The sequence below is a fragment of the Lonchura striata genome, chromosome 1A, assembly GCF_050655825.1.
Source record: "Lonchura striata isolate lonStrDom1 chromosome 1A, ASM5065582v1, whole genome shotgun sequence".
NCBI lineage: Eukaryota > Metazoa > Chordata > Aves > Passeriformes > Estrildidae > Lonchura > Lonchura striata.
In genome coordinates, this window is record NC_140741.1 from 40452452 (window position 1) to 40466588 (window position 14137).

Below are 14137 nucleotides of genomic sequence, written 5' to 3' on the forward strand. Positions count from 1 at the left end.
GGTAAATCTCTGTGGCCAGAGCAGTGCTGGGATGCAGAATTTGGTTCTCCTGGATACACAGAGGACTGCAGAGGAGAGGCAATAAAGTGGAGGACATGGTCCTCTGCTTGAGGCCTAGCCTGTGGGGATGAGTGGTGTCTGTGGTGGAGCAGCATAGTGAGAGGGGTTGAGTCCCTGGGTAGCGTGTTAGCTCTTGGGGCCAGTCGATCACTCCTGTGCTTGAATGCCTTGCACTGCACCACTGGGTTTGCCAAAGCTTCAGGCTGGAATGGAATTAATGACATGCAATGGCACCAAACTGGAAATCAACTTAATTAGTAATGTACAGCAGTTGTAAGTTGTAATGTATCAGTGTTGTAAGCTGAAAAATGTCACTAAGCCTAACACTGTTCTGACTGGTGGCACTGATAATAAGTGGCTGAACTCGAATTCACATTGAAGTCGTTTATGTATTACTAAATAATTAATATGCATAGATTTTAGAATTAGCTAATACTTTCTAGGTGAAGATAATAAATGTGTTTTAGTAATTCTTTTCTTCCTGCCACTTGATTTATCAATTCTTAAAATATTGAATTGCAAATGTATTATGTCTTTTTTATGTGTGTCTCTTTCATGAGAGCTGCTAGTATAGTTTGTTTTTCTGTTGAGTTACATGACTTAGTGACAATCCTATTTAGTCAAGTGCTTTGTGCATCATCCAGTGAAATATTAAAAGGTTTCAACTATTAAAGGATTTTTATGTATATGCAGCATGCAAAGCACCTCATACTGTGCACTAAGCAAATTCCTTTACCATTTTTATTACTAGAAATCTAAAATAAATAATGGATTGGTTTATAAATCCTTTTGTAGACCAATTTATCATAATGGCTCTATTAATTATAAACAAGAAAGGGTATTTGCTAAGACTGCTATACTTAGTGAAGAAAAATAAAAGTTTTGCTGTGCTATATGCTAACCTCTATTTAAAAAATATGTCTTTAGAGAATAGAAAACACAGAAAAATCTTTGAAGGAGTGGAGTTATTTAGCTATAGTGGCCTTTTCAATAATATATCCATGACAATTCCAAGAAAAGGCATTGAAATGGAATTCAGTTCATGGAATTCTAAGTAACTAAGTAACAGTAACTAAGCCTGTTACTGTATTTAATTTAGGTAATGGCATTGACAGTTGATTTCTTCAAGAGATGAATAAGTGATGCACTACTTTATACTGAATTCCTTTAAATCTGCACTACTTTGAATTTCAATTATGGTTCAATGTTAGCTAGTCTTTTTCTGCACATTTAACTGTAAAGAAATCTCATATATGAAATACATTCTGTTTTCAGTGACCTTTTCCTTCCTTTTCCTCTTTGGTAACTTTAGGTTTAAATAAGCATATAGACATGATAGAAAAATATTTTGATATTTAGTACATTTTTTCAATTCAATCAATAACCTGAGTTATCATTACAATGCAGTGCTCACCTCTTATTTTCTGAATAGCTTAAATTGCAAAACCGTGTTGGATGGGTACAGTCACAATTTTTACAGTAATGTCACACAGCTATTCCATGCTAAATTTTTTTTTTATTCTGGGAATTTTATTAATTCTGGGAAAGGAATCAACCATTGCATTTGAAATAAATCTCTCTCTTGTACATTTTTTTGTGGTTTTGTCTGTGCATATAATTGATATGTGCATCATTTTTAGTTGTATATTTTCTCTGTTTAAGACTTTCTTAAAATAAAATAATTGTCATTTATATTTTTTCAGATTTTAAAAAGATATTTTCTATCTAAACGAGCACTTCTAAATTTGATGACTAATACAAACCTTGACTGATTATATACTAGTTCTGTGAAAGAAAACGCATATGGCATGTTTTATCTATATCTGGAGCTGCTGTTTCAGCTATCAAACTAATGGAACTGTAATGGAACACTTAGTAACAAAATTAATGGGCTGCATTCTTTTCCTTGTCACTAGATCTGTGTGGCTCTTTAAGGACTGATTTCCTCAGTTACAAGAAGAAAACAATGAATATGCTGGCACTTTGCTATGTATTAGAAAGAAATCTATCACTTTTTGTATTCATGACCTAATTGGCACCTTACCTCAAACTTCTGCGAGCTGATATAAATTAAAGAACATGTATTCTCGTATTAGTTTATTTACAAAATAATTTATTGATTCTAATATTTGTGTTATTCTTGGGTTCATAAAAGAAGGAGGTGAAGGATATTTGTTTCTTCTGTCACTGTTCATTATCACAGATATTTCTACTAGAGGAAGTGGTTTCTCTGGGATTTTACTGTAATCCACAGGATTTTATTTTTATTGTGCTCTTTTCCTACTACTGCACTTGATAGTACTTGTTTCAAGCTTCAACCATGTACAAAAGATGAAATGTAATAGCAATCATGTTTTCTTTCTATTAAAGTATGGATTTTTTTGAGAGATTAATTTACTGGGACAATTCGCTGTGAGACCGTTTTACAGCTACCATCTAATATCAAAACCCAGTGCCACAACCTTTTTAAAGTCATGCAGTCTAATTTGACACAGATAGCTGTTCCAGGCTTTATATTTTTCTTAGGGTTATAGCTGAAATGCTGGGTAGTTGCATAGGTGTTTCTATTTAAGGATTTCTTTGGATTTTGAGGGCTGAAATATTTTTGAACAACTTCTCAACTTTTTCATTAGCCTGGTCCCCTTACAAAGTTTATTTGCCATTCCCAGTCTTTAAAAATAACAGTATCATCAAATTACAGCTGATTGGCTGATGGAATATGGGTAGTGGGGCAATGAACTATTAGATCTGGAAAATTTTCTTGAAACTCTATGCCTTCCATATTGGAGGATTTTTCATCTTATATGTATTGGCATATTTCAGAGCCTCTCTTCAAACTGGCAAGTATCCAGCCAGCAAAACATAGTCTGAATAGACCTCTGCTGCTCCAGAATTACTCCTCACCAGCCCCAATGAGTTTGTGTTATGAAACAGAAAATTTGAAAAGGAAATTTCATATAGCTGATGTTCCATAGTGCCATGTGAAAATCTATGTATAAAGTCTATCCATGTGAAGGAAAAAAATATGAGGCTATATTACATCAGAGAACAAAAAGCACAATTTGAAACACTGTGATTGTTTCTATTGCTTTATCTTCTTTTGATGTGAAAAAATGTTAGTTTTTTTGTGTTTGCATGTTTATCATTGGCCATGACACTTGAGAGACCTGTGTAATATTGCTAGAATATGAAGAACTAAAACAAAAGTGACTACAAAACCAGGAATTGGCCTTTTAAATTGTAGTCACTGTTGATGAAATTTTTCAAGTACATAGGTAGTGTGACACTTGTAGTTTAGATCTATTTCTAGGTTTTTTTTTCAGTAGCTATTATTGTTCTCTTTCAGTGGTATTTCAGGGGATTTGCACAATTTAGACATTTATTAATGAAGCAGGAAGACACAAGTGTTGACTGTTTGCTAGGCTGAAATATTATGAAATACTATCATCTTTCTTCTTCAGAAGTATATTAATACCCAAGTACTTTTCCTAGTACAGTCTCAGAAGGATTTTTGTGTTGACTCAATGTTAAGTGCTGTGCTTTATTATTTTCTTCATATTTCCTTTGTTTATTATCTTCTGTGACTGATCTACATAGTCCAAGATTTCTAATTTTTCACTTTGTAATGTGATTATTACATTATCTGTTACAAAGATGCAAATGCTTCATGTATATTTAATGTTTTTATTATTATAATGTTTTTATTTTTATAACTAAAATTTCAGTCACTATCCCCCTAAGTCAAAATACATTGTGAGGAAATCACGAAACAGTCCATTTGATTTTCTAATTTTGATTGTTTTGGAGTTTTTTTTAACGAAATAAATAGTGAAATGTGTTTATAAACATTTCACCAAAATCACCATTTTGGTTTCAGAAAAACATGAAAAGAAATACCAATGAGGAAAAGAAAGATAGCTTTTCTTTACTGTGCAACACTTAGTGAGAATTTATGCAGCCTTGGAAAAAAAAATTAAAAGTTACATAATGTTCCAGTCAAAACTTTGTTGTGAGCAAACCAGGAAAGTTCCATTATAGAAGAAGTCACCAAGTCACAGCTGCATTAAAATCACTGTCTTGGTTTGAAAGGACAGGTGTCTGCTAAGGAATGCAGGAGTCTCCTACAACATGGAAAATGTAAACCCCCTCCCTCCAAATTATTATAATGTTGAAATTAAAAAGGCTATCAGGCAAAGATATGAGAATAGAAATAACAGTTCTTTACTAGTAAAACTAAAAATGCAAATGTGATAGTACAAACAAAACAAAATCCACTGACAGAGTCAGAATATCACCTGACACCCTGTGGGTTAAGGTGTTGGAAGCAGTCTGATTAGCTGGTGTCTGCAGTCCTCCTGGAGTGACAGGTGTGGTTCTCTTGGAGCAGGGATCCTGTAGAAGGGTGTAGGTTTCCTCTGAGAGTCCAGCATTGGTGTAGATGGGCCTGGTCTTCCTCTGGGAATCCAGTGGAGACAACTACTCTGGGAATCCAGTAGAAAAGGCTGGCTGTGGTCTTCCAGAGCTCAGATTATATCCAGGTAGGGATGCTTGGCTCCTCCCTCTGGGCAGAGCATCTCTCAGTGGGGTGATGTAATTTTATCATTCATTCAGTGACACATCAATGGTCCATTAACAGAAGATATCTCCTGGAAGGAGGATGGGTTGTGGAAGAGATAAAGAAAACTGCCCAATTAACAGAAGATAACTGCCCCATCAGACAGGAATAGAATACACACCCCCATTTCCAACCTAAGACAATCACATTTTACAGCATTTTACTGATTGTTAATCGGGTTAATTCAGAGCATGATAGTACCCTTTGCACTAGAAATGATTAAATTAATACACAAGTCTCATCAAAATGGTTTAAAAATCTCACATATCTACTTTCAAGTATCTATCCTTGTCTCAGTGGTTATACTGCCCCTTTGGGTCCCAAGCTTGGCAGTATCCATCCTCCTTAAAAAGACATGAAAAGAGTGCTTTCATGAGTTGCTCTCACCCTGAATTCTTCACAAGGAGAATTGTGATGTCAATGACTTCTTCTTTCTCAATTTCCACTAATTTAGCACTTTTTCTAAATTTTCTCCCTTATACTTTATTGATTTTCACTTTGTGTCTCTATTTACTATATATTTTATTTTGTGCTAGTATATTCCTTGTTATTCTCCATTCTTTTTTCTCTTTGCTCACCTTAAAACCTTTTTGACAGTCTGTTGTTTTAATGACCATTGCTAGGTTCTTTCACTCTGCTTTTATTTTCCCATGCCTACAGTCCTGTATACCTCATTGTTATTTGCAAATCACAAATATTTCATCCTATGCAGAATATTTACTTTTTAATGTATATGTAAAAACACCACAAAATTATGCAAATATAAGTGGTATAAGCAAAACTGTAACAAATCAGTCCATAGTCACCTGATGATTAGAAAATTTGTTGCAGCTAACAAGCTGAATCAAAACTCCAGGCAGGAGAGGTAAGCTCAGACAAATCCTGAGAAATTAATTTTGAGGCTTTGCAGAGCCAATACAATGCCCACAGGTTGTTACTGGCAGTGGCTATACCAAATTGCAGGGTTATGATACAGCTGTAGTAACATCCTTGTTTTTTTTTTTGGTGTTTTTTTTTTTTTTTTTTTTTTTTTTTTTTTTTGTCTCCTATTATATGTCTGGCAGTTAATTCAAAATACATATGCATGTGACATGTGGGGATATGGTTCAGTGGTGAACAGTGACTTAATAGTTGGAGTCAATCATCTTAGAGGTCTTAGTCAGTCTAAGTCATCTCAAGTTCTATGATTCTGTGGTTATTACTTCCAAATAGAAAACTGACAAATTAGTAAGTCTATTTTTTTTTCTAAAGTTTTAAAGGTTTGGATTTTTTGATTCTGCAATGCTTTTTCTCAGGGTATATTTAATGGTATTCTTAGTTGTTTCAGACTTGTTACAAAATTTGAAATCTTGGCTGTTTAAGGTGCAACAAAATAAAAAAGGCTTAAGGAAAAAAGCAAGAGAAAAATCTATGGGGAATGTTCCTAAACCAAAGTGAACTCATGACTGGGAGTTACATGTGAATTTAGCTGTTTGGGTAGACTTTACATTCTCTGGAAAAGTTCAGAATACCCTTAGGGTGTGGTAATTTCATGCCAGCCAGCAACTCAGCTGCACACAATTGCTTGTCCACTCCCCCATCAGCAGAATCTGGGACACACTTGCAATGGCAAAAGCCAGAAACGTTGTGAATTGAGATAAAGACACTTTAATAGTAGAAGCAAAAGCCATGCTTCTACTACACAAGCAAAGAAAAACAAGGAAATAATTCACTGCTTTCCTCTTCCATCTCAGGGAGAGCAGGGCCCCATCACATGTAATGGTGACTTGGAAACTCAAACACCATCATTCCAAACCTTCCCTTCTTCCTACTTTTTCCAGCTTTACATACTGAGCATGGTGTCATACAGTCTGGAATATACCTTTGGTCAGGAGAGGGATGTGTCCTGGCTGTGTCTCCTTCCAATATCTCAGGCATCTCCAGTCTCCTTGTCAGTAGCAGTGGCAGTACAAAAAGCAGGAAAAGCCTTGAGTCTGTGTAAATCCTGCTCAGCAGTAACAAAAACATCTCTTATCAATCCTGTGTTTAGCACAAGTCCAAAACACAGTCTAATATCAGCCAAGCTGAAGAGAATTAACTCTACCCCTGCCAAAACTAGCGCACAGAACCACACCGTTATTTGGACTTTCCCTTTTCTTGAGATCTAAACTGAGTACCTGTCATTTCCACAGAAATTTTGATGTGCTCCTGTATGCTAACATGAATAAACTCTTGTACAGTCTGAATACTACTTTTCCCACTTTCATGATGTATTTTAGAACCAGAGGATGTAATATTATTGTAAGACTTCATACTAATAAAGGTGGTTTATCCAAGTCTATTAGGACAAAATGAGCAAGATTGTTCTAAGTACCACTGCAGATAGCACTATCAGTCTTAGGCTTATCTTTTCCTTATGCAGTGCCAAAACTAATCAGTTTCCATATAGCTAACATACTAACAACAACCAGCCACTGAGGAAATATGCTTTTAGCACAGTAACAGTGTCAAAACAGTATTATTAATTCAAAACTTACTTTGCAGATAAAATTACTGTGTTAATGAAGTGACTTCTTAGTTGTTCAACTTAATATTCAAAGATTTTAAAAAAGTTTAAACAGCTCAGCTTAGGTGCAATAATATGGATTCAATTCAATATAGTGTCTGTTGTTGCCACAGCAAGAATAACAAATAGGTCATAATGTAGAAATAACTCCCAGCTATTTAATTGCTGGTATCTCTGGAATCTTCTTGGAAAGGAAACACATTCCTCAAAGAATTTATGTCAGTAAAGTACCGATTTTTCTTATAGTTAAGAGAGTGTTTCAAGGGAATACACTTATTTTCTTATGTAAAGGGAGAAAATAAAGTGAAGTGATTAATTAATATATTATTTCAGTATTTCACTGTTACAACAGAAGGTGTAGCCTTTTAGTTCACTCTTCTGAGTTCATTCATATCTAACCTTGATAAGGGTAAATCCATTAGCAAGGGCAGGTTATTCTCTGCGAACAATTCTGTTCTTCCTCAGTGAAATTCATGGCTGCTGTGGTAAGTACAGAATAATAATAGGCAATGGAAAAAAGTTATTATGGTTGTTTGCAGAAGTCAAACATCAAGGTGCTTTTAAAGTGAACCTTTAAGTTATTATGAAAGAAGTCCTATAGTATCAGTGTAATTTGTTATTTAGAAAAGGCTTCCATCACCCAACAATATCTGTTTTTCCTTTTTAACTCTAGTCATGTTGTAAATCATGTTTATAGGAAGAAGACTTCTTTATTAGTTTCAAGGCAGATGATGGTCAGTGGAAATAATCCTCTGGGTAAAATTATTCCCAGCTTCAGCTTAAAACATGTTTTGATTCATTTATTGTATTCTCAGTCTGTTTGCAGACCTCCTGCTGATATCAGTAACAAGCAATGTACTGAGAAAAACACAGAGCTTTGAAAATGAGATGTTATTTGTGTTTGGAAAGAGTATTCTAACATTTTTTTCTCTGTACTAATGCTGTCACATTTTATATGCAGCTGTGAGATTTGCTGTGGTTTTATATTTTGGCAGCAGCCTGTAATGTGTGTGCTATCATGCTGTATGCTCAGGGAAAAAAATCCAACATGGTAATATTACATTTGAAGCCCACTTTATGGGCTAATTAAGATAAAGGATGTTGTGAATTCCATAAATATCAACCAAACTGCAAAAAAGTGTGTCAAGACATTAAAAATTGTTGCTCAATGCTATTGAAAAAGAGTTGTCACTTAGAAGCATGTCCTTTGCTTAAATGTAGGAAAAACAGCTGCTACGGATCTGGGAAAAAAAGTGGTCCCTGCAAGGGATCAAGCAAGTGAAATATAATGCTAGACTTTAATTCAGTGATCCACTTCAGATTCTTTTAGATATCATGGGTTATTAAATAACCAAATTATATTCAAGTAATTCAGCACCTGCTTCATCAAGCTACAGAATATGGAATTAGATATATACCACTTCAGCTTCACTGATTTGATTATGTAGTAGAGAGACTGGTGCATATATATTAATCCTATGAAATTAAATCAAGAAAATTAGCTGAAGATATTCCTAGGGGCCTATTTGGTGTCTGTTTGCATGAAATGCTGAATTACCTGCTTACTAAAATCACTTTTTTTTTTTTTTAATGAGAAATGGAATGCAACTGAGTTTACATAAGAATTCAAGCTGCAAAGTACAAGTTCAAAATCCATTTCATTCCTGGCTCTTACAACAGCTGGTACCAGGTCATTGAAATATAAGAATAAAGCAAGTATACATTTTTCCTTCGGTGGTTCCTAGTATGGAGTATAGAGACTACACTGTTTGTTTATGATCAATTACCTGTGTTGGACTTCGCTCCCATTGTTATTTTTTTAACAAGTTTTCTATTTTTCTTCTGGTGACTTCTGTATCCTGTATAATGTATGCAAGTATGATGTAATGCTGCACATACTGAAAAGCATTTCCTTTGTATCTTAAAAAATTCTTTAGGATAATATCATAAATGTTTCCTTGTTCTTATGAGAAATAATTACATAAGAGTCAAATAAAGCCTCTGCATTTTTTAATCCATGCCATTGCTAATTCTGTTGCCATTATAACCATTATAACACTGTTTTCTGTTTAGGAGTCTGAATTATTCAATCTCTTCACAGACACAGACATTCCAGTATTTCTAACCATGATTGTGTCCTGTTTATAACTTCTGTTGGTGCTGGATGCTTATTATGTGCTATTTTCTCTACAAGTCTAAACAAATAACTTATGCTGCAGGCTTTTCAAATTAACTGAGATGAACTCCATACAAAATGACTTAAGTATGGACTGTCTTATCTCAGTCTGAAATTGTAACTGTTATATTCTTACTCTTAGTCTAGCCATTTTCATACCATATATGAAAAGGGTCTTTTTTATAATTTACTTAAGATTTTCTAAGCAATTCTGTTTTCTATACTATGTTATCTCTGATTCATTTATAAGCAATATCAAAATTTAATTTTATTTTGATTTATTGAAGTTAAATTACTGAAGTAAATAATAACAAATAATAAGATGATAAAACATGTTTGCAAAACATATTAATCAGGTTTAAGTAGTCTTAGCACTTCAAAAGTTTTTGGTCTGTAGAGAAATACATTTGCATCCTCAGGGAAATCTTTACAATTCACAGGAATTTTCATTTTTGGTTGAAGACAAAATGGTGTTTTGAAGGAGAGTGATAAAGAGTAAACATAGCAGGTTTAAAAAAGCCACTATCCTGGTGTGGTTAGTACACAGGGCTCAAATCCAAGACACAGATTCTGTTGAACTTATTCAAAATAGATACTTAAACTTTGTTTTCTGGATCTATCTAGAATAACTAATAACCAAAAAAGCTTTAGGTAGATTATGCCTCACCTATTTTAAACAGCTTTTTTTCCCTTGAAAAAAAAAAACAACATTACTAGTTCTGTGTTACAGACAGTGCATTTCAGCAAACCGTCTTGAGTTCCAAAAAATGGTTTATCAAAAAAAGAAAAAGACATTGTTACTAAAGACATTTTCTTTCCCCCTCATTACATGCATGAGAGAGTATTTATTCTTCTGCTTTGTATCCTCCCACTGCTCCAACAAATCATTACATGCTTTGTATTTTTCACTACTGATTTATTTGCATTACCTAATAACACCTGTGGTTTATATTTTGGTTGTAGGTTTCTCTTGGACTTCTACATGCCCGAGCCACTCATATTCTCTGGCCTCCACAACGCTGGCAGAAGTTACAGCCGATGCTTCCTCCGGAGCGCAAACCGCTCCACAGGGAGCAGGAGTGATCTGAACACTCAGGCAGGAAAACAGTGACACGAAGTTCAACCAGAAAGAGTTGCAGTGGTTATACCATGATCTGTAAGAGCTTTGCCATGTCCTCTGACATCAGTGTCATGTCAATAAATACATGTGACATCTAAATGTTACAATGCCACCAGAAATTCTTCATGTTTCTTTTGCTCGTCTGTTCTATTGTTTGATGGGTTTTAAAAATTCCCAACATTAGGGCATTGTATATTAATTCAGTTTGAAATAATTGGTTGTAGAGGAACTGAATGTTCATTTTCTTTCTGGAAGCGGTAACATGCTTGGCTTATGTCTGTACCTGTGCTTCTCTGGACAAGAAATTATTAAAACCTTCAATAAACTATTTTGATCTTTTACATTCTGCATGGAAATGATTAATATTGATTGCATATGAAAAAAGGAAAAAAACACCCAAAACATATATACTTTGAATTGTCCTATAATTATTAGTAATGAGGAATCAGTACTTCTGTAGGTGAAAAGTTTTTAATGAAGCTTATTTCTGTTATTAAACTGAGTGCCTATTACTTATTTCTATTTTCTTTTTCAGGATAAAAATAGTTTTATATAAATATTCCCTGTATATCTTTCTGAATTAGATATTCAGTCAAATTGTACAAATGATATTGCATTATTTGAAGACAGTATTTAATTAATTTTTTTAGTAGAGTAAATCTTTGTTAGTACTGATTGCCACATTTCTTTGAAACTATGTAATTAGATAAGAAATATGTGATTAATATTCTAGTATATAGTTATTATTATAATATACTCTGTGAATAGGTAGTAAATCTGCATACATTGTAAGTGAAAAAAACTTGGAAAATTACACATTTTCAATGACAAATCAATATGAGCCAGCCTTTGTTCATATTTATTGAATATTACTTCACATAGGCTAGTGCTAAAAAAAATCTAACAAACCACACAAAAGATCTTTAAACACTTTCAGCTAAAAACATGCAATCATCAAGTCTACAGCTCTTTGAACACATATATTTGCTTTGTGAGTTAGATGATAGCTTCAATCACTATGAAAATTATCTATTACTATCTTTCTTCTTAAATACTCCTGCTCTGTAGACTTGGAATACTTTACGTGTCAGGATCTTTCTTTGTTCCAAAAAGGTGTTCTACAGGTCTCTGAACTCTCTTAGTTAGACTAATGCAGTTTGCTTGGGTGTTATTGCAGTAAACTCGGAATTATTCAGGGACAGAAGGAGAATCCAGGGAGCTACACGCCTGTGAGCCTGCCCTGGTGCTGGGGAACATTATACAACAGATTATCTTGAATGTGATCACATGGCCAACCAGGGGGTCAGGCTGAGCCAGCATGGGTTTAAGAACAGCAGGTCCTGTTTGACCAACCTGATATCATTTTATGACCAGATAACCTTCCTAGTGGATGATAGAAAAATTGTGGATATTTACATGGACTTCAGTAAAATCCTTGACACTGTCTCCCACAGCTTGGACAGGGTTAAAAATGGTACTCTTTTGTCTATATTTTTCCATATTGATCCTCCCCAAACCATCCCCATTTCACTGACTTTGATCCCCTAAACACCACAAAAAATCTTGTGCAGTACAGAAATGCTCTGCCGTGCACTCCACAGCAAAACCTGTACCCGTGGGCAAGTCTGCCAGCCAACCCAGCCAGCCTCTCTGACTCCTGGTGTTGGTTGTACCCAGTGAGGTAGGTCCAGGAGCCTCAGTACTCCTTCATAGCTGTGAGGTGAGAGTTTCACAGTTTGATGACTCCTCTAATAGACACAAAGGAGTTAAATCGTGGTGTTATTTGGCTTCCCACTGCTTCCATTGTTCTTTTGGGCTCCTTTGTGTGAAGACCAGCTCATTATTACATAATTTATACAGGCTAGTTTACAGGAAGTTTCAATGTCCCAAGTAATCAACTGTGACATGCCTAAAGGAATATTTATTAATCTATATTTGCATACATATATTTATAAATATTCATGTATTTATATGTAAATGTTGTAGAATATACATGATGAAATTATGGAATAGAGAATATCCCTATTAAGTCTGGAGATGGTTGTAAAGACTGATGCAACTTCAGAGAATGGTATTAGAGTGCAGTCATCTGAATTTGATAATGATGAGCAGAGAGTCTGGTGCAATAATTACCCATATACATACTGGATTATGCTAAAAGAAAATTTAGACATTATAGTGAATTGTAGTTAAGCATGAAGCAACAATATGCTGAACAAGGAAAGTACACGCTTTGTAAAGAGCAGTACAGGCTGTAAACACAGCAAACAATATCCCTTCTACATTCATGTAGGGTATGATTTTAGGTGCCAGATACAAAAAACAATGAGGACAACTGGAATATTTAGAAAGACACAACAAAAATAGAGAGGAACCAAAAAACAATCTCCTATGAGAAATGTTGGAAGGACCTGGGTTTGTCATTTAGTCTTCAGAGTCTGAGACAGGCTTCAAAATGATGAAAGATTGTTGTGAAATGCAAGACAATCATTAGTTCTCCAAATTCATAATGTGTGGGAGAAGAACTAATAAATTTATAATGCAATGCCTGGACTGTTAGATTAGACATAAAGAAATAATTATAAAAAATAATGAAACACTTGAATAGATTATTTTTTATTGCAAGACTTTAAATTTTTTTTATCAGGCCTGTTGGAAACAGATGAATAGATGAACCAGACCTGAGGTCCACATCGGCTATTTTACACATTCTCTGATTAGCTCTTCTGTGCTTGGTAAACTTGGTGGTGCCTTTGATGCTGGGCAGGCAGTTGCATCAATATCTAATTCCTTTAGACTGATAATTATGATTCTTTAGCCTAACAGTATTACAGTACCCTTATGTACCATTTTCCTCTAATTAGCATCTAAGGAATCAGTTTCCTGTAAAAGAAGGTATTTTCTTCATACTGTCATCATATTAATCTGCATGACATTTTACCTTATCATGTATGTTGGTGAATAGAAATAGCTCAAAGACCCATAACAGATAATTCAGTATCCAGAGCATGAAAGGCAAATCTTTCCTTTCAAAGCAGAAAGAACCAAGACTGGCACACACAAGCACATATTTAAAGGTGTTGTTATTTAATTGAGACATTTGGGTTCAAGCTTCAAATATGAAACACATGAGAAGCCTGTTCTGGAAGTAATGAAATCAGTAACAAAATTCTCATGGCCATCATGATCAGCTTTCTAAGGCCTCTTCACAGGCCTGGTTTTTGGTGCTGGCTTATATCTGTAACAAAATAAGGTATGATTTCATGGGAGTTAAATAAGAATGAGTACAAGTAAGGAGTAGGAAACTAAGAAATGAAAGGATGGTAGAATATTTTAAAGCTTGATATTTTTTTAAATGTTTTAGGCATCACATAAACACCTTCCTAAGGTTCAAGAGAGGAGGACTAGACTGCCAGACTGCACTTGTAGAGCAAGGAGAGACGCTGCAACAAGATCAGGAATTGGTACTCTTAGCAGACATGCACAACTACCCCTGAAAGAGTGACAGAGCTAAGCTATGTATCTCAGCAGCACAGCCTCATACAGACAACCAAAACACCGACTCAGAAAGTGGAAAGCTGATGTAAGTAAAGAATGATCATTTAGTGAATCTAAGGACCT

The 14137-nt window shown here is 34.7% G+C and overlaps 1 protein-coding gene across 3 annotated transcripts in view; it reads left to right on the forward strand.

Moving 5' to 3' along the window:
* Positions 1–11352, forward strand: part of IMMP2L (inner mitochondrial membrane peptidase subunit 2) — a 405909-nt gene extending 394557 nt beyond the window's left edge. For all 3 annotated transcript variants that reach the window (XM_021545266.4, XM_085568335.1, XM_085568334.1), the window contains one exon: positions 10360–11352. In XM_021545266.4, coding sequence (XP_021400941.1) covers positions 10360–10479 — 120 coding nt within the window. In that variant the 3' untranslated portion in view covers positions 10480–11352. The remainder of the gene's footprint in view (positions 1–10359) is intronic.
* Positions 11353–14137: the final 2785 nt, after the last annotated feature.